The 15902-nt window shown below is 49.5% G+C and overlaps 2 protein-coding genes across 3 annotated transcripts; one reads left to right on the top strand and one right to left on the bottom strand.

Moving 5' to 3' along the window:
• Nucleotides 1-1587: 1587 nt before the first annotated feature.
• NT5C3B (5'-nucleotidase, cytosolic IIIB) lies at nt 1588-9271 on the bottom strand. Of its 2 annotated transcripts, XM_059996329.1 has the most exons (9): nt 9236-9264; nt 8914-9012; nt 8270-8339; nt 8137-8183; nt 5791-5876; nt 5135-5224; nt 3992-4154; nt 2943-3143; nt 1588-2086 (listed from the first exon to the last, which is right to left on the bottom strand). In XM_059996329.1, the coding sequence occupies exons 1-9, from the start codon at nt 9245-9247 to the stop codon at nt 1952-1954; spliced, it is 903 nt and encodes a 300-aa protein (XP_059852312.1). In that variant the 5' UTR covers nt 9248-9264; the 3' UTR covers nt 1588-1951. The 2 variants fall into 2 exon arrangements, with proteins under 2 accessions (XP_059852312.1, XP_059852313.1); XM_059996330.1 differs by lacking the exon at nt 8914-9012 and having other exon boundaries at nt 9013-9271.
• Nucleotides 9272-10127: 856 nt separating this feature from the next.
• On the top strand, nt 10128-15726 carry KLHL10 (kelch like family member 10). The gene is made up of 5 exons (XM_059997011.1): nt 10128-10321; nt 12725-13214; nt 14079-14696; nt 14983-15132; nt 15352-15726. The coding sequence occupies exons 1-5, from the start codon at nt 10128-10130 to the stop codon at nt 15724-15726; spliced, it is 1827 nt and encodes a 608-aa protein (XP_059852994.1).
• Nucleotides 15727-15902: the final 176 nt, after the last annotated feature.

Here is a 15902-nt window from a genome sequence, read left to right as displayed (position 1 = left end):
GGGGGGGGGTGGGCAGAACTCTGCACACTCAAAAGGCTAAACTGGTGTCAGACCCCCTTCTCCTTTGTGCCAAATAAAACACGTCCGAAACCAAAGTCCTCGGGATGCAGTCTTTCTTGATTGGTGGCGGGAAGCTTAGACCCAAGTGTTGGGAGGAAGGGGAGCAAGGCAGGCCATCTCCATGGCCCTTCAGCTCAAGACCCTGTGTCCCTAGGTCTCAGCCTCCTGCCTCCCTGAGGCCCAGCTGGGGCCCTCACCATGGAGGGAGGCTGGGGGGTACGTGTCCACAGAGAGGGGCCTGCAGGGGAGGCCTGGAGACATGATCCTGATCTCCTAAGGGTCCCAGCTGAATGGAAAAACAAGTTCCCTGAACTCAAACACAACATGCAAAGCTCAGGGGTTAAATTAAACCACACAGGTCAGATTCCCCTTTCACACAGACCGTTTCTAATATGGCGACGTTCCCACCTCTCCCTGCTCCTGGCCGCCAGCTGTTACCACCTGCCTGGTGCTTCTCCCTCCTGCCAGAGAGAAAGGTAATGGAGTTCAAACCTCTGGTGTCCTGAGGAAGGAGTTGCTTCAGCCACTCATCAGGCCATCTGCCCTCACCTGCCTGGCTGGACTCTGGCCAGTGCGACAGAGGTGACCCAAGCCATCCAAGGGGGTGGGGTGGGGGGGATGCTTGGGAGAGAAAATGACTGGATTCACACCCTAAACTGCCCCCACAAGCACCGAGCTCTTGCCCAAGATCCCCCGAGAGACGGAGCTGCTCCCCACGGTCGCCAGCGACTGATACTCCCTGGTCCCAAAGCACAGAAAGCACCTCGGGGTCGACAGAGGTGACGGCCTCAGATGATGACCACCCTCCCCCAAGCCTAACAGGACAGCCTGAACTAAGTCCGTGTGGAGGCAGCGTGATGCAGAAGAGAAGGCTGGCTCTGTCGGAAACACTGCAACCCCAGTGTTAGAAAGGACTGGTCCTTTCTAAGTGGACCCATACCTCATGCAGGACCCCTGTGAGGATGAAACGGCACCTGCAGCACCTGGGTGCACACGGCTGGCCCTCAGTCAGCACTCCCATCACTTTCTCTGCTGAGCTGCAGACAAACACAACTGACCAGCCACCAGGCAGGCGGATGAGGGAACCGGCTCCCTTCAGGTCCCGACTCAACCACCCTTAAGTCGTGCACTTTAGTGGCCGTGGAGGAGGAGGAAGGACAGGAGCCAAGGGCCCCAGTGAAAATCCACACTCATATGCATCACTTTAGGGACCCATAAAGAGGGGGCTCTGCATACAGGGCCGGCCAAACTCAGCTGATCCCAGCTGGATTTCACGTTTAACGGCTGCATGAGAATCAAGTCAAACCATTCCAGGTCAGAAACACACCCTTCCGACCCTGCCTGCCCACCGTGATGCCCACGGACACACTAGGCTGTGCTCGCTGTGCTCAGAGTCTCCTGGACTAATCCAGGGGTTTTCAAACTGTGTTCCGTGGAGCTCTAGCAGCTTCTCGGAGGTTCCTGCGCCTCCAGAACCAGGAGGTACAGGCTCTGCCCCACCCCCACCCCAATCGGAACAGCTCTGTGTTTTCCTTTTTTTATTTTGATCTGTTTCACATATTAGATTTGTTTGAAGAGCAGCTTCCCATGTTAAAAAATACTGGAAAAAAGATTCCCTGGACCAAATGATTCCTAAAGTGCTAACATTGTGTAGGTCCACAGTTCATCTGGAATGGCTTTTGCTGCCCTCCGGGCTGGCAGGGCTCCCTCAAGGCTCTGCAGAACACAAACCACGAAGCCAGGGAAAGGGGGAGGGAGGGGCGTGGGCCAGCAGCTCCCGGCCCCCCGGACTCTTCTCTGCAGCACAGGCAGGAGCAGTGCTCAGAGCAGAGTAGCCTTCCGGTGAAGCCCGTCCGCATCACAGCCCGCGGGGCCTGACCCCGGCCCGCCCTCAAGAGCCCTGCATCTCTGTCCAGTCCCTCTGCTGCAGGATGTGCTGCAGCAGCCCGTTGACCACGTCCAGCGTCTCATCCTTCTCCAGCACGATGTCATACGAGTCCATGTAGCGCTCCCGCTGCTCCTCCACCTGCCGGGGGAGCAGAGACCGAGAGTCCTCCAGTGCCCTGCCCTCCGCGTTGCCCGCTGTTGCCCACCTGGGGCTGGGGAAGAGGGCATTCAAGCTGCGACTCCCCAGGAGGAGTTCAAGGTTACCGGGACCTGCCCTTTGGAGACACAGATGGCCATGGATGCAGGCTGCCACAATTAACCCTTGGGTCAGTGCCAAAAGGACCATCACAACGATTAGAAACAAAAACTATCAGACGTTACCTCTAATCTATCTGGATCGAATCTTCATGAGGCTTCAGCACCTGCCGGCTGAGGGTGAGAACTGGAGCCCTTCTAGCCTGATGCCACACTGTGCCCCTCTGTGACCTCATGTTTTCACCCCTGTCAACCTCTGGTCTGTTCCTATGCTTTCCTTCTCTAAATTATAAACCCACATCCTGAATACCAACATCTCCCATCTCAATCATGCCTTACTGGTATGATTTAGGAGGACTGGTAATCAGCCCAACCACTTTCTAAACTATGTCACCTTAGGCGAGTTACTGAACCCCCTTGCCTCAGTTTCCTCATTTGTAAACTGGGTATAACAGTCACTACCTCAGAGTATGACTGCACAGATGAACTGGGTTAACGTGCGCGGCACCCGGTACGTGTGGGCTGATGACGTGCTCTGACCTCTGGGTCACGCCGTGTGCTTCGTGCACAGCTGTAACCACTGGGTATTTCTTCTGTTTCCTATGAGACTATGGCTTGTGTCTGACCTCTGTGCCTCTCGTACTTCACACAGGGTCCGGCCCACAGAAGGTGTTCAATAAGCACTCGTTAACAGGAATGAAGGAGAAGCCGGCCATGAAGAACCCGGGTCTCCTACCTACCTTGTCATTTAGGAAGCCAATCTTGAGAATGTTCTCCACGCCAGGAACCCCATCAGCCATGGTGAGGTCCCCCATGGAGTCTCCCAGCAGGAGGATGTTGGTTTTGCCCTGAAGCTGCTCGAAGTAACCAGAGTTCTCACACACGGAGCTGTTCTTGTTGTAGGTGTGTATGAGCTGGCCCTTGAATCCCTTTAGGAAGCCCTAAATAATCAAGGCAAGAGACAGACAGAAGGACTACAAGGACCCATTCGGGACCAGTGTTCCACTGTCTCTGCCACAGAGGAAAGGGAATCCTGAAAGCCACAGATAATGCCAGAACTTCATTGTGATCCAACTAGGGGCCAGCAAGCTAGGGCCCGTGGACTAGATTTGGCCTGTTTTTGGACATTGCTTTGCTGGAACACAGCCAGGTCCATTTGTTTACATCTTGTCTACGGGTGCTTTTTTGTGTGACAGAGTAGCTGTGACAGAGATCATATTGCCCGCAAAGCCCGAGATACTTACTACCTGGTCATTTACAGAAAAAGTTTACAATCCCTGGTTTAAATTAACAGGAACCATCAAATATTGTTGATCGCCTACTCTGGTGAAAGCATGAAGCCCGTGATACAAGCGCTGCCTGGCTACGTGTGCGCTAACCTCAGCTGTGGGCCACACCCTAACCACAGGTCAAAGGGATGAAAATTCCAGCCTTGGTTTTAAGGGGAAGAAGTCAGAACACGGGTGAGTCAGAGCAGCCCACCTCTGGCTCAAGAAAAACAAGTCCAAGTCCCAGCCCTTGAGTACCTAGGATGGCACACGAGCCATGACAGTGACACGGGGCCTGGCCGAGCCCTAAACTCAGTCGTCCCTGGCAGAGTCGACTGTTAGCCAAACACCCAAGAGTGGGTCCTTCAAAAGCGACTGTCTTTAGCTGGCACTAATAAATAAATAACTGCCGAGGGCAAAGAAGCTGGCATGCCTTCCCTCCCCCCTCCCCCATCAGGGTTAACATTTAGGGTGAAGCACCCTGGCTGGCGGTCCCCACCCCTCTTCCAGCCCCAGCTCACATCTTCATCAAACTCCATGTAGTTAGAGACGATGTGGATGTTCGGGTGGAACACTTTCCTCTGCCGCATGATTTCTTCCAGGATATCCCCAATGCCCGCGGAGAAGATGAAAAGGGGAACGCTGTTCTGGGAGAGGGTGTTGAAGAACGTCTTGTATCCATCCCTGAAGTGACATGAACGGTTCTGAAATGGCACTGCCTCTGCGACTGTTCTTTATTTTCTATTTGGGTTACATCTTTAACATTTTTAAAAAACATTTTAAATTGTGGTATAAAATACATAAATTATTAAAGTGCACTAATCTTAAGTGTTCAGCTCAGTTAATATTTACATATGTTCACACACATGTACTTACTAATCAGGTCAAGATTCCCTCATGTTCCTTCCCAGTCGATGCCATCGCCCCCATTTTGACTTCACATCACCATTGATTTGCTCTCCCTGCCCCTGAACTTCATATACACCATATAACCACATTTTTTGTTTGTTTGTTTGTTTGTTTGTTTCTGTATTATTTTGCCTGAGCAAAATACAACCAGGCAGCTATCCTGAGGCAGCTTCACTGGGGAACACCTCCAACCCACCCAGGCACTTACTGGGTTTGCACGTGTCTACTCTCCTGGCTTTCCACGAGCTAGCCTCTCTCCCCAATCAGGACACACAATCCTTGAGGGAAGGCACCCGTGTGGACTCCTTCCTCTACGTGCCCTCATCCCTCCTCCAGTAAAGAACGCTCCAGCAGACAGCTGCACTGTGAAGGCCACGGAAGATCAAGGGCCCTAGGTCAGCCAACTCCCATGTCTGGATAAAGAACGCCAGTCGCCGTGGGGACCCCAAAAGTCTGTTTATCATTGGGAAGAATGAGCTAGACGCTGTTTGTTCTAGGAGATGGAGCCCTGGTCATATTCACACCACATCCACTACCAGCAGACTGCATCCTGGGACACACCCAAGGATAGAAAATTCTCTGGCTGTGTCCAGAGAGGACAAGCAAGACCTTCTCCACGTCATCTACTCATGGTGCTAGATCGCTTCTGACTCTCCCAGCAACCGACTCCTCTTTGATTCTTCCCAGCCTCTCTTTCGTGAGCAAACCCATCGCAAACAGTCTGGCAGAAACATTTTCCAGGGCAGGCAGCTCACCTAAGCATTGCGTTGGACTCTCTCACCGCCTGGGCTATCTGAAACTTCTGAACCTTCTGCTGGCACAGGAGCTCATGCGCTTTGGTCCACCTGGAAACAGACACCCCACGAAACCCCAAATTCACACCACTAAGTAAAGTGACCTTTCCCACCTCAGGGCCGAGTCTCCTCTGGAAGTACTGACAGCGGAGGCCTCATCCTTTCCCCCAGAGCCATTTCCTGAAGGACCCTGCTTGTCCCTAAAGGAAGAGGGTGAGACAGCAACACAGCAGCAACACAAGAGCTGGGCAAGTTGCTGCTGATGTCAAAGCTCTTCTGAATCCCTTCCTCTGTGACCCCACTCTATGGAGAACTGGGGCTTTGCCCAGTGATACTGGTTTCCTTAGGAGGGTTATTGCCCCAAAGCACTTATTGCCCCAAACTAAGGGGCTTCTAACTCATTCCAAGGATACTTGGTGAGCCCTCTACTCTAGCAGTAGCCACACGTAGCCTGGCTTTATCTGGACAATTTGTTCTAGCAGCTGCGCTTGTGGCCTTCAGTTAAGCATTCAGTAAGGTAAAGGAGCCTGCATCTGACCAAAGCTCAGGAAAAATACGCCCCCGTCCAGACCAAGCATCGTGAGGGCCAGGGGCGTTTCACCACCACCATCACTTACCATTCCACCATGTCAGGTAACTTCTCTTTGATGGTCCGGTGTGGGTCAATCTCAATTGGGTAATAGTGGTGGAAGAGCGCTTTGAGCTGTGACATCGAAATGAAGAGAAAAGCCGTTTAGTCCACATCAGGTTTTCCCCAGCAGAGTCCTACAGTCCAGCATGAGAAAAAAGTCACCTAGAAGATGCAACTCCAGGTAAGGGAGTGACTGGAGCTGCAGAGCCGGCCATCCCTCTGCACTCCCGCTTAATCAGTAAGAACTGATTTAGCGCTGTATTTCCCAAAATGTGGTACATTTTCTCAGGTGGTAGGCAAGATAACTTTTGGGGGGGGGCGTACATGGATAAAAACACTTTTCATTTTAGTGGTTTGGGATTCATTTTAATGTATGTCGGAAAAAAAGAAAACTAGAATAGCACACTCATGCTTTCATAAAGATTGCTCCTTTCTTTTGCAAGTTAACTGCATTCAGATCTTTAAAGGCAGGGTAATTTACACAGATCTGGCAAAAATCATTCAAGTGAACTAGAAGACTGGAGCTTGGGACACAGCATGTTAGGGGATAACTCCATCGCACTGCCAACGTCAGGTGGACAACCTCACGGGGAGCATCTCTGTGCACCTCCTCTGGCTAAGGTCACCTTCCACATGCCAGGACCTTCCACAATCTAGGGAGGCTGCTTCAGGGATCATGTGTCACATGGGCTCAGTCAGTAACAGTGCCCAATAAAAATGAGAATTGACTGAGTAAAAAAATTTAATTTTAATACGTGCATGGTGTCGGAATATTATGAGATCAAATGGAGTCCCTGACCATCAGTCCAAAAGAGGGTTAAATACAAAGAGTGACAGAGACAGAAAGCTCCTAAAATGTGTTAAGATTCTCAATGTTTCCTTGAGTGTGAGAACATTTTTCTGAAAGTATAACAGAATTCAACAGAATATAAATTTCTTTTTTTTAAAAATTTATTTATTTTATTTTTGGCTGTGTTGGGTCTTCGTTTCTGTGCAAGGGCTTTCTCTAGTTGCGGCAAGCGGGGGCCACTCTTCATCGCAGTGCACGGGCCTCTCACTATCGTGGCCTCTCTTGTGGAGCACAGGCTCCAGACACGCAGGCTCAGTAGTTGTGGCGCACGGGCCTAGCTGCTCCGCGGCATGTGGGATCCTCCCAGACCAGGGCTCGAACCCGTGTCCCCTGTATTGGCAGGCAGATTCTGAACCACTGCGTCACCAGGGAAACCCCCAGAATATAAATTTTTAAAAAGAAAAAAGATTTCTTACATAAATTTTGCTTTGTTAATTTCTTCAGGAACCCATCAACGCCACAAATCTTAATGTTCTCTAGCTTCTTTATCCCAGAGAGGGCATCCAAACCTATTGTCTTATTTGTGGACGTAGCTCTCTGGAAGCTGCTATGATCAGGGATGTGAGGAACCAAAAAAAGTGACCTGCCAAAGGTAATCAGTGGTGGAGCCAGAATCTACCTTAAGCTACAAGTGGCATCACCAGAGAGACAGGTGTAGAAACAGAAGAGCTATCTATAATTCACTGTCCATCTTAATAACCAGTAATCATGACAGAGTATTAGAAGATCTGACCAATATGGCAGACCAGCAGACCACTTAGTAACCAATTTGGTGAACTTCATAATCAAGTGGAACTAAATGATATAGCTCTTTAGCAGAAAGAGCTCAGCAACCTGCAGAGAAACGAGGGGCTAGCACAGCTCTGCTCTGGCAAAGAGGACACTGATGGGAAGAACGCGTAGCAAAGTAAAATGAACTCCAAGGCTACACGGATCGCTTTACAGTATCTGTATGCATCTTATGGAAACGGGAGTTTCATACACAGATGTTAATTCAGAAGTCTTTCTTGGTACCTGCTGCCTTACCAAGAAAATTTATACTATCAAGGAAAGAGCATAATATAGAGGAAAGAGTTCGGGAACAGAATCAGATCTATGGGAAAACCAAGCTCTGCATCTTGCTGTATGACCTCGGGTACGTTGCTCAAACCTCTCCAAGCCTGTTTTCCCATCTGCTAAATGGAGACAGTAATGATTCTATCCACCTCTCGGAGTTGTGGGAGGGTTAAACAGCAAACATCGAAGTCTCCTATTAAGTTCTACAGATAGGAGTAAGCATATTCCAACCATCTATCATCACGTGTCTTGGCCAATAAGGAAAAGCTGTTTCAGTGTATTAAGACTAGGTCCACCTGAGCATAACAACAATTTTTTAAAAAATTAATCTTCTGAGGTCTTAACCCTGGAATCTTTGGTCCTAACCAAGAACCACTGGAAGTCGTATATGATAGCCATTTCTGAGCAAAGAAGGGAGTAACCCACCTCTTTCCGGCACTCCTCACTGATGATCTTGCTGTTATCCAGAATATCTGCAAAAACACGGAACTCCTTTTACTTGCCCCTTATAAGCCATCGTCCTGTCAAGCCCAATAAAGCAAGCTAGAATGTGACTTACTGTAAGAAGAAGGGCATCGCTTTCCATTATATGCAAACCTGCTCAAGGTCATGTCAAAATCAGAAATGACCTAAAATGCAAAAGAGAGATGAAGCCTAGACAGGCTCCTTCCAGGGTGGCCCTGTGCCAGCCAGGGAGGATGATTATGGAAGTCCAAACAGCTCAGTGCCGGTCTGCGGGCAAAGCCCTGGGGGAGTCAGGAAGCGCCGAAGGAAGAACTAATCCTAGTTAATACCTGTGCTAACCCAGAGAAGACCCAGCCTCTCTGAGGATGGGGGTGGGGACTGCAGAATCAGGACCCCTTCCACTCTTTCAATAGCACCCATCTCAATGCCCTGGTCCTTCGTAAGATGCCCCCACCTTTTGGCCCATCTACACATCTGCGTCTTCTTGGGGAGCCCACCAACCTCGGCTAGTGAGGACAAGACCCGGAGGCCTGGTGTGGGGTGCGTTCTGTCTACAGCACGACCTGAGAAATTTGAAATCTAGGTTGCTGGGCAGGTGGACTCTCCCCAAGGCAAAACAGGCTTGCCCTCGGGCAGCTGGCCATTTCTAGGGGCTGAAGGCATGCTTGCTGGTGTCCGCAGCAAAGCGGGAAGGCGCACTGGGCAGGCCACATCCCCAGCCCCCCCCCCCCGCGGTACCTGTAAGCGGTCTCCCCCGCCCTTGCGGAGGGCGCCCACGATCTCCTGCACCCGCCCGGGCTGCCGCATCAGAACCGTGGCCTTCATCAGGGTGCTCACCTGTCCCGAGACCCGAGAGAACCGCTGACCCCGGCACCGCGTTGCGCCCAAGGGGAGGCCGGCGAGGCCGGGCCGGGGGCGCGGGGGACGAGCGGGGTCTCCGGCCGGGCCTGGGCGCCTACGGGCCGCAGTGGCGCGGCGAGGCCCAGGCGGCCCGGTGGGGGTCTCGGAGCGCCCGGGGTTTCGGGGCCCGCCCCACGCCGGTCTCCTCCTCCCGCCTCACCTCCTCCGCCATGGCGCTCGCCGGCCTGTTGGCGGCGTGGGCACAACGACCGCCCCGCGGCCTCACTGCGCAGGCGTCGCTTCCGCGGGGCGGGGTGGGGGTGAGGTGCGGGGACGGGGAACGGGTCCGGGGCGGGGGGTGGGGGGTGGACGGGGAGTGTCCCAAGAGGCTGGGGTTACGTGGGTGGGTGCCACTCTTTTTAGAACAAAAACCCTAACCGGAATGGACGTTTCCAGGCTTAAGGTTTGCATGAGCAAAAGGGCGCAGATGGGAGGGGGTGTGAAGGAGCCATAAGTGAGTTCTGTTGAAGATCCAGAAGGTGCTTCCTTCACGGGCCTCGCTCCTCATCACAGAAGATGAGTGACTCAGTCCAGAGGGCAGGAGGGCCCTGGACATCTGGGCCAGAATGAAAACCCATCAGCTTTACTTCTCCCTTCTGCCTCCTCTGACTCGGTTTCCTTGAACTCAGTGTCTCAGGAGCCAAGGGCCAAGCTGCGGAAGAAGGTAGATGGTTGCCACAGAGACGCCAAACTGAGCACCGGAAGCGGGCAGCAGGAGCTAGAGTGAATCAAAAGTCTTACGTGGTGTTAGTGGTCACGTCCTGCTTCTGGTTGGTTGCAGAAGATGTGGGGTGGTCTTCAGCCTGAGTGATGCCATGGGGGCGGGGGGGGGGGGGAGGAATGAGGACAGGGACAGGAGAGAGTTCCAGAACCTGACATCACAATCCTGAGAGTGATGTCACAGCGGGCCCAGGATTCTGGAACTTGGGCTGCCTGCTGGGCCCAATGTGAAAGGTGTAGTAGGAAGAAGGAGTGACAGCTGGCTAAAGGGCCCCGACCATCCTCCCCGACACCCTAGGAGAGCAGCCTGGCTCCCCTTGTCCCAGGGTGCCATGGAGATGGAGAGCACGGCGGCCTCCACAGGTTTCCACCAGCCTCACATGGAGAGGAAGATGAGTGCGATGACCTGTGAGATCTTCAACGAGCTTAGGCTAGAGGGCAAGCTCTGCGACGTGGTCATCAAGGTCAATGGTTTTGAGTTCAATGCCCACAAGAACATCCTCTGTAGCTGCAGTTCCTACTTTAGGTACAACAGGGTTGCTGGACTAAGCCAAAAGGGGGAATGGGGCTCATTCTGAGACATTTTGGTTCATTTCATATTTCCCACCCCATTATCTTAAGTTTAGGGACACTGTCAAAGCCCTGGGCTCCTGTAGACTGGCTCCTTTGTCTTCTGAAGAGGCACAGCTAGGGCCAGAGCCTCTTCTGTCTCATTTTCAACTAGATTTCAACCAACTATTGGTGGGCCAGATGCATTTTTTCTTTGATTTTCACCCAAACCAACGTTTGGGAAGGTTGGACACCTGTAGTGGGTTTCCTACTTAAACCTAGATGACAGTGCCACTCCAGCCACCCCTTAAGCCCCTATCTGAGACTATCTCAAACAGGGTGACAAATTAACAAGGACTGAGAGGGTGGGAAGGGGGATGAGGGGAAAGAACCAAGGAAATATTTTTCAGAAGAAAAAAGGAGTTTGAGCCAAAACTATTGTAACCCAGGAAGTAAAAGACCTATTTTGTTCATGAGCTGAAAATATGTGAGTACTCGGTTCCAATGAAGATATGATAAGTGCGTGCCACCCATTGCTAAAAATTCTCATTCATCTAGACCTAGAGCCGGGTATACAAAAAGACCAAATAGTGACTATTTTAAGCTTTGCAGGCCATACAGTCTCTGTCACAACTACTCCACTCTGCCTTTAGTAGGAAAGCAGCCACAGACAATACTAAATGAAAGGGCATGGCTCTGTTCCAATAAAATTATTTATGAATACCGAAATTTGCATTTAACTTCCAGGTGTCACAAAATATTTTCCCCCCAAAACAAAAGAAAAAAATTTTTCCCCATTTAAAAATGTAAAAAATATTCTTAGCTCACGTGCAGTACAAAAACGAGAGTTGGCCTGAATTTGGCCAAGAGGCTGTAGGTTTTCAGACCTCTTCTCTAAAGAATTTGATCTCTGAGCCCACATTCCTTTAAACTTCCTAGAAAAAGGAAGGAAAAATATATTAGAGCAGGGACTTCTGTCCTCTGCAACACCTAGAGAAGTACCTAGCTACATAGTAGGGACCCAATAAGTTGTTGTGGAATAGTAGTCATTTTACTCATTCAATAATTATTTATGGAGTGCCCATTTTGTGACAGGTACTGGAAATAAAACAATGTATAAACATTCTTGTTCTCGTAAAGTTTACCTTCCAGTAGGGGGAACAGGCATTTAATAAATAAAATACGTATTACGTCATAAGTGCTAGGGAAAAAAAGGAAGATAGAGAGGGGTCAGTGGTAATTTTAAATAGGATTATCACTTTGCTGACAAAGTGACATTCGAGCAAAGACTTCAAGGGGCTGCGGTCTTGGGAAATAACGGAGATCTTGGGGGAGCCTTCCAGGCAGAGTACGAAGCAAAGTGCACAGATGGAAGCATCTCTGGTGTATTCAAGGAAAGCAAGGCCAGCAGGGCCGGAGCAAGGTGAGGAGGAAGGTGAGAGGAAATATGGTTAGAGAGGTATTCATGGTCCAGATCTCAGAGGTCTCTTGTAGTCCCTGGTAAGGACTTTGTATTTTACTCTGAGTAACAAGGGAAGTCAGTGGAAGGTTCTGAGCGGAAGAGGAGCATCAACTCATAAGGAGCATGCTGGTGTCTGGGATAAGACTATAAACTCTGGAGGTGTCAAAAGCAGAAGCAGAGAGATCAGTTGGGAGGTTTACTTCCAATAATCTAGGCAAGAGCTGGTGGTGGCTCACACCAAGAAGGTAGCAACGAGAGAGGTGAGAAGCGATCAGATTCTGGATATGTGTTGATTGAATAATACTTGGTTTTTTTTGTGTTTTTTTTGCGGTACGTGGGCCTCTCACTGTTGCGGCCTCTCCCGTTGCAGAGCACAGGCTCCGGACGCGCAGGCTCAGCGGCCATGGCTCACGGGCCCAGCCGCTCGGCGGCAGGTGGGATCTTCCCAGACCGGGGCACGAACCCGTGTCCCCCCAGTCGGCAGGCGGACTCTCAACCACTGAGCCACCAGAGAAGCCCAATAATACTTGTTTTAAAAGTGTATTTGCTCAAGTTTAATTTCCTTAATTAAGATAGAATTTGGTGGGCAATGGGCTGAGACAGAAAAAGACCTCGGTCTTACTCCCAGCTGTAGATACCAGTTTCTCCATCCACAAAATGGGAAAAAGCCTACTTATCATGAAGATAGGAATAAAAGTGACCAAAGTCAAAGTTCTTGGAAAGGTTCTCTTGACCACTGTATAAAACCTACCCTCCTCCGCCCGCTTCCTCACGCCAATTTATTTCCAATTTACTTATTGTGCACACTATTTGGAAAATGTCCAAATGTCCCACAACAAGAGAAGGTGGCGGGGGGAGGGAACATGGCAAACTAGAGAGAAGTATTTCAGTGACTGCTAGTTTCTTTCTTTCTTCCAGAGCTTTGTTTACAAGCGGCTGGAACAACATCGAAAAGAAGGTATACAACATCCCTGGCATTACCCCCAACATGATGAAGCTAATTATCGAATATGCGTACACCCGGACCGTCCCCATCACACCAGACAACATGGAGAACCTGCTGGTTGCTGCAGACCAATTTAACATCATGGGTATTGTCAGGGCTTGCTGTGAGTTCCTCGAGTCGGAGCTGTGTTTGGATAATTGTATCGGCATCTGCAAGTTCACAGACTACATCTACTGCCCTGAGCTGAGGCGGAAGACCTACACGTTCATACTGCACAACTTTGAGGAGATGGTGAAAGTCTCAGAAGAGTTTTTAGAGCTCTCAGTCACTGAACTTAAGGATATCATTGAGAAAGATGAACTCAACGTCAAACAAGAAGATGCTGTATTTGAGGCCATTGTAAAATGGACTTCTTATGACCCCCAAAATAGAAAGCAGCATATTTCAGTCTTGCTTCCCAAGGTCGTTTAGTTATTCTTTTGTGGGATGCTTAATTGCTTTTTTTTTTTTTTTTTTGCCTGGGCCACATGGTTTGTGGGATCTTAATTCCACAACCAGGGATCGAACCCATGCCCCTGCAGTGGAAGCTCAGAGTCCTAACCACTGGACTGCCAGAGAATTCCCTTAATTGCTCACTTTTGATTCATTTATCCCAGAGGGATTGTCCCAAGAGCCATACTCAGATGTTTGACAGATTCCAAGGCTGTAGTTATACTTACATATACTTATATATGTACCTCTACAGAAGGCATCCCCTGCTATTCTCTGGAATTTTGCAATTTTCTTTGCCCTTGACATTGCTAGTTCCTTCTGCTCCAGTTATATTCTCTTTGACCAAGATTCTCCCTGGTAGTGGGGGAAGGAGAGGGCAGGCCTTCAAAAGAATTCTAAAGGGTCTTCCTCTCACCCCTTTCCTTCTGTGAGTTTCCCCAACCAAAACAGGAGTTGGACAAGAAACCAGATCATGAGCATTGCACTCAATTGTAGCCATTTGGTGCTAATTCATGTTATTTTACATATAGAGACATAGATATCCAATTACTGAATAATGACCACAGCTTTTTCTGGTCTAATAGTCCTGTCCAGGGGCCAAGGAATGGACTAGCTCTGTGACCACTTGAGGTGGCTTCTATCTCGCTCATTCTCAGCATCCAATGTATACCACCTCCAAAACACAAATATTTAAACTGTGAGCTGTAAATTACAAAAACAAAACAAAACATGATCCTACTGCATTCGGAGAAGACTGTAAAACTGCGGGCTTAAGGACATGGGTTTTCCAGACACCACACCTAGTCTGAATGACTTTCTCTATTTCCTTCTTAGGTTCGCCTGGGTCTAATGCATGCTGAATACTTCATGACCAATGTTAAGATGAATGACTATATCAAAGACAGCGAGGAATGCAAGCCAGTCATCATTAATGCACTGAAGGCCATGTATGACCTAAACATGAACGGATCTTCTAATTCTGACTTCACCAACCCACTCACCAGGCCCCGCCTGCCCTACGCCATCCTATTTGCAATTGGTGGCTGGAGTGGTGGGAGCCCCACCAATACCATTGAGGCATATGATGCTCGGGCAGACAGATGGCTGAATGTCACTTGTGAGGAAGAGAGTCCTCGTGCCTACCACGGGACAGCTTATTTGAAAGGCTATGTTTATATCATTGGGGGGTTCGATAGTATAGACTATTTCAATAGTGTCAAGCGTTTTAACCCAGTCAAGAAAACGTGGCACCAGGTATCCCCGATGCACTCCAAGCGTTGCTATGTCAGCGTGACAGTCCTCGGTAATTTTATTTATGCCATGGGAGGATTTGATGGCTACGTGCGTCTCAACACTGCTGAACGTTATGAGCCAGAGACCAACCAATGGACACTCATTGCCCCCATGCATGAACAGAGGAGTGACGCAAGTGCCACAACACTCCATGGAAAGGTAAGACCCCAGGGGAAGCGGGGGTTAGGAGATGTGACAGCAAACAGGCCTGGAAATAATGCATGGAAAACAGAAGTGGCAGTGTTCACTTTGCAATACTAACTCCTTCATCAAATGACTATCTTTTCTGATTTTACTTATTAAAAAGCAATGCGTGCACATGTGGAAAAAAGAAACTCAGACTGAAGACTGGCATCAGAAGTGTCCCCTGCCCCAGCCACCACCATATACACACCCTTTCTTTCTACTCCCCAGTTTTAATAATCTTGGAACTCTCTTCACACAGGTCTACATATGTGGTGGGTTTAACGGAAATGAATGCCTGTCAACGGCAGAAGTGTACAACGCTGAGAGTAATCAGTGGACAGTCATAGCACCCATGAGAAGCAGGAGGAGTGGAATAGGCGTAACTGCTTATGGAGAACACGTATATGCGGTGAGTTCCTTTTGTACAACAAAAATTATAGCCCTACATTTCCTATTAGCAAATAGGTTTACACTACCACTGGGAAGAATCTGAAAGCTTCTTTCCATGGAAGATAGTGGAAGAGGGAGGTATGAAATCACTGGTCCCCCCCGCCACCCCCAAAGAGGGCATCCTCAGCAAACAGAAGCGATGGTTAACAGCCAGCTGTGTTTCCTCTGCTGTCCACAGGTAGGCGGCTTTGATGGAGCTAATCGACTTAGGAGTGCAGAAGTCTACAGCCCAGTGGCTAACATCTGGCGCACCATCCCCACTATGTTTACTCCTCGTAGCAATTTTGGTATTGGGGTGGTAGACGACCTCTTGTTTGTGGTGGGTGGCTTTAATGGCTTTACCACCACCTTTAATGTTGAGTGCTATGATGAAAAGACCGAAGAGTGGTATGATGCTCATGACATGAGCATATACCGCAGTGCTCTGAGCTGCTGTGTGGTACCAGGGCTGGCCAACGTTGAGGAATACGCAGCTAGACGAGGCAACTTCACAGGATTAGCACTGCGCGATGAAGTAAGGCATTCCGCCTCGACAAGTACCCTACCTGTATGAGCCTCTTCACTTAGCTAATAAAAAGTCTAAGCAAGCAATAAGAATTTTCTTTTAAATAAATGCAGTGTTTAAACTTGTAAGAGTATTGGAAAATGTTCAACTTAAGGGAGCCAAGGGTTGCATGACTGAAGGGAATAAGAGGGGAGGAAGAAAGCAATTATATTCAATGGTGCAGA

Source organism: Delphinus delphis, chromosome 19 (assembly GCF_949987515.2).
Source record: "Delphinus delphis chromosome 19, mDelDel1.2, whole genome shotgun sequence".
NCBI lineage: Eukaryota > Metazoa > Chordata > Mammalia > Artiodactyla > Delphinidae > Delphinus > Delphinus delphis.
The sequence above is the reverse complement of the archived record's forward strand: the minus strand, read 5'-3'. Positions and strand labels throughout refer to the sequence as shown.

What these genes read in the sequence shown, in the direction of transcription:
- KLHL10 (XM_059997011.1), top strand. Translation starts at nt 10,128, where the DNA reads ATGGAGATGGAGAGCACGGCGGCCTCCACAGGTTTCCACCAGCCTCAC. An exon ending in AGCTGCAGTTCCTACTTTAG is followed by an intron (nt 10,322 to 12,724) that starts GTACAACAGGGT and finishes TCTTTCTTCCAG; the next exon opens with AGCTTTGTTTACAAGCGGCT. An exon ending in TTTCAGTCTTGCTTCCCAAG is followed by an intron (nt 13,215 to 14,078) that starts GTCGTTTAGTTA and finishes TTTCCTTCTTAG; the next exon opens with GTTCGCCTGGGTCTAATGCA.
- NT5C3B (XM_059996329.1), bottom strand. An exon ending in GCGGGGGAGACCGCTTACAG is followed by an intron (nt 8,340 to 8,913) that starts GTACCGCGGGGG and finishes TTTGCATTTTAG; the next exon opens with GTCATTTCTGATTTTGACAT. An exon ending in GAGTCCAACGCAATGCTTAG is followed by an intron (nt 4,155 to 5,134) that starts GTGAGCTGCCTG and finishes ATGTCACTTCAG; the next exon opens with GGATGGATACAAGACGTTCT.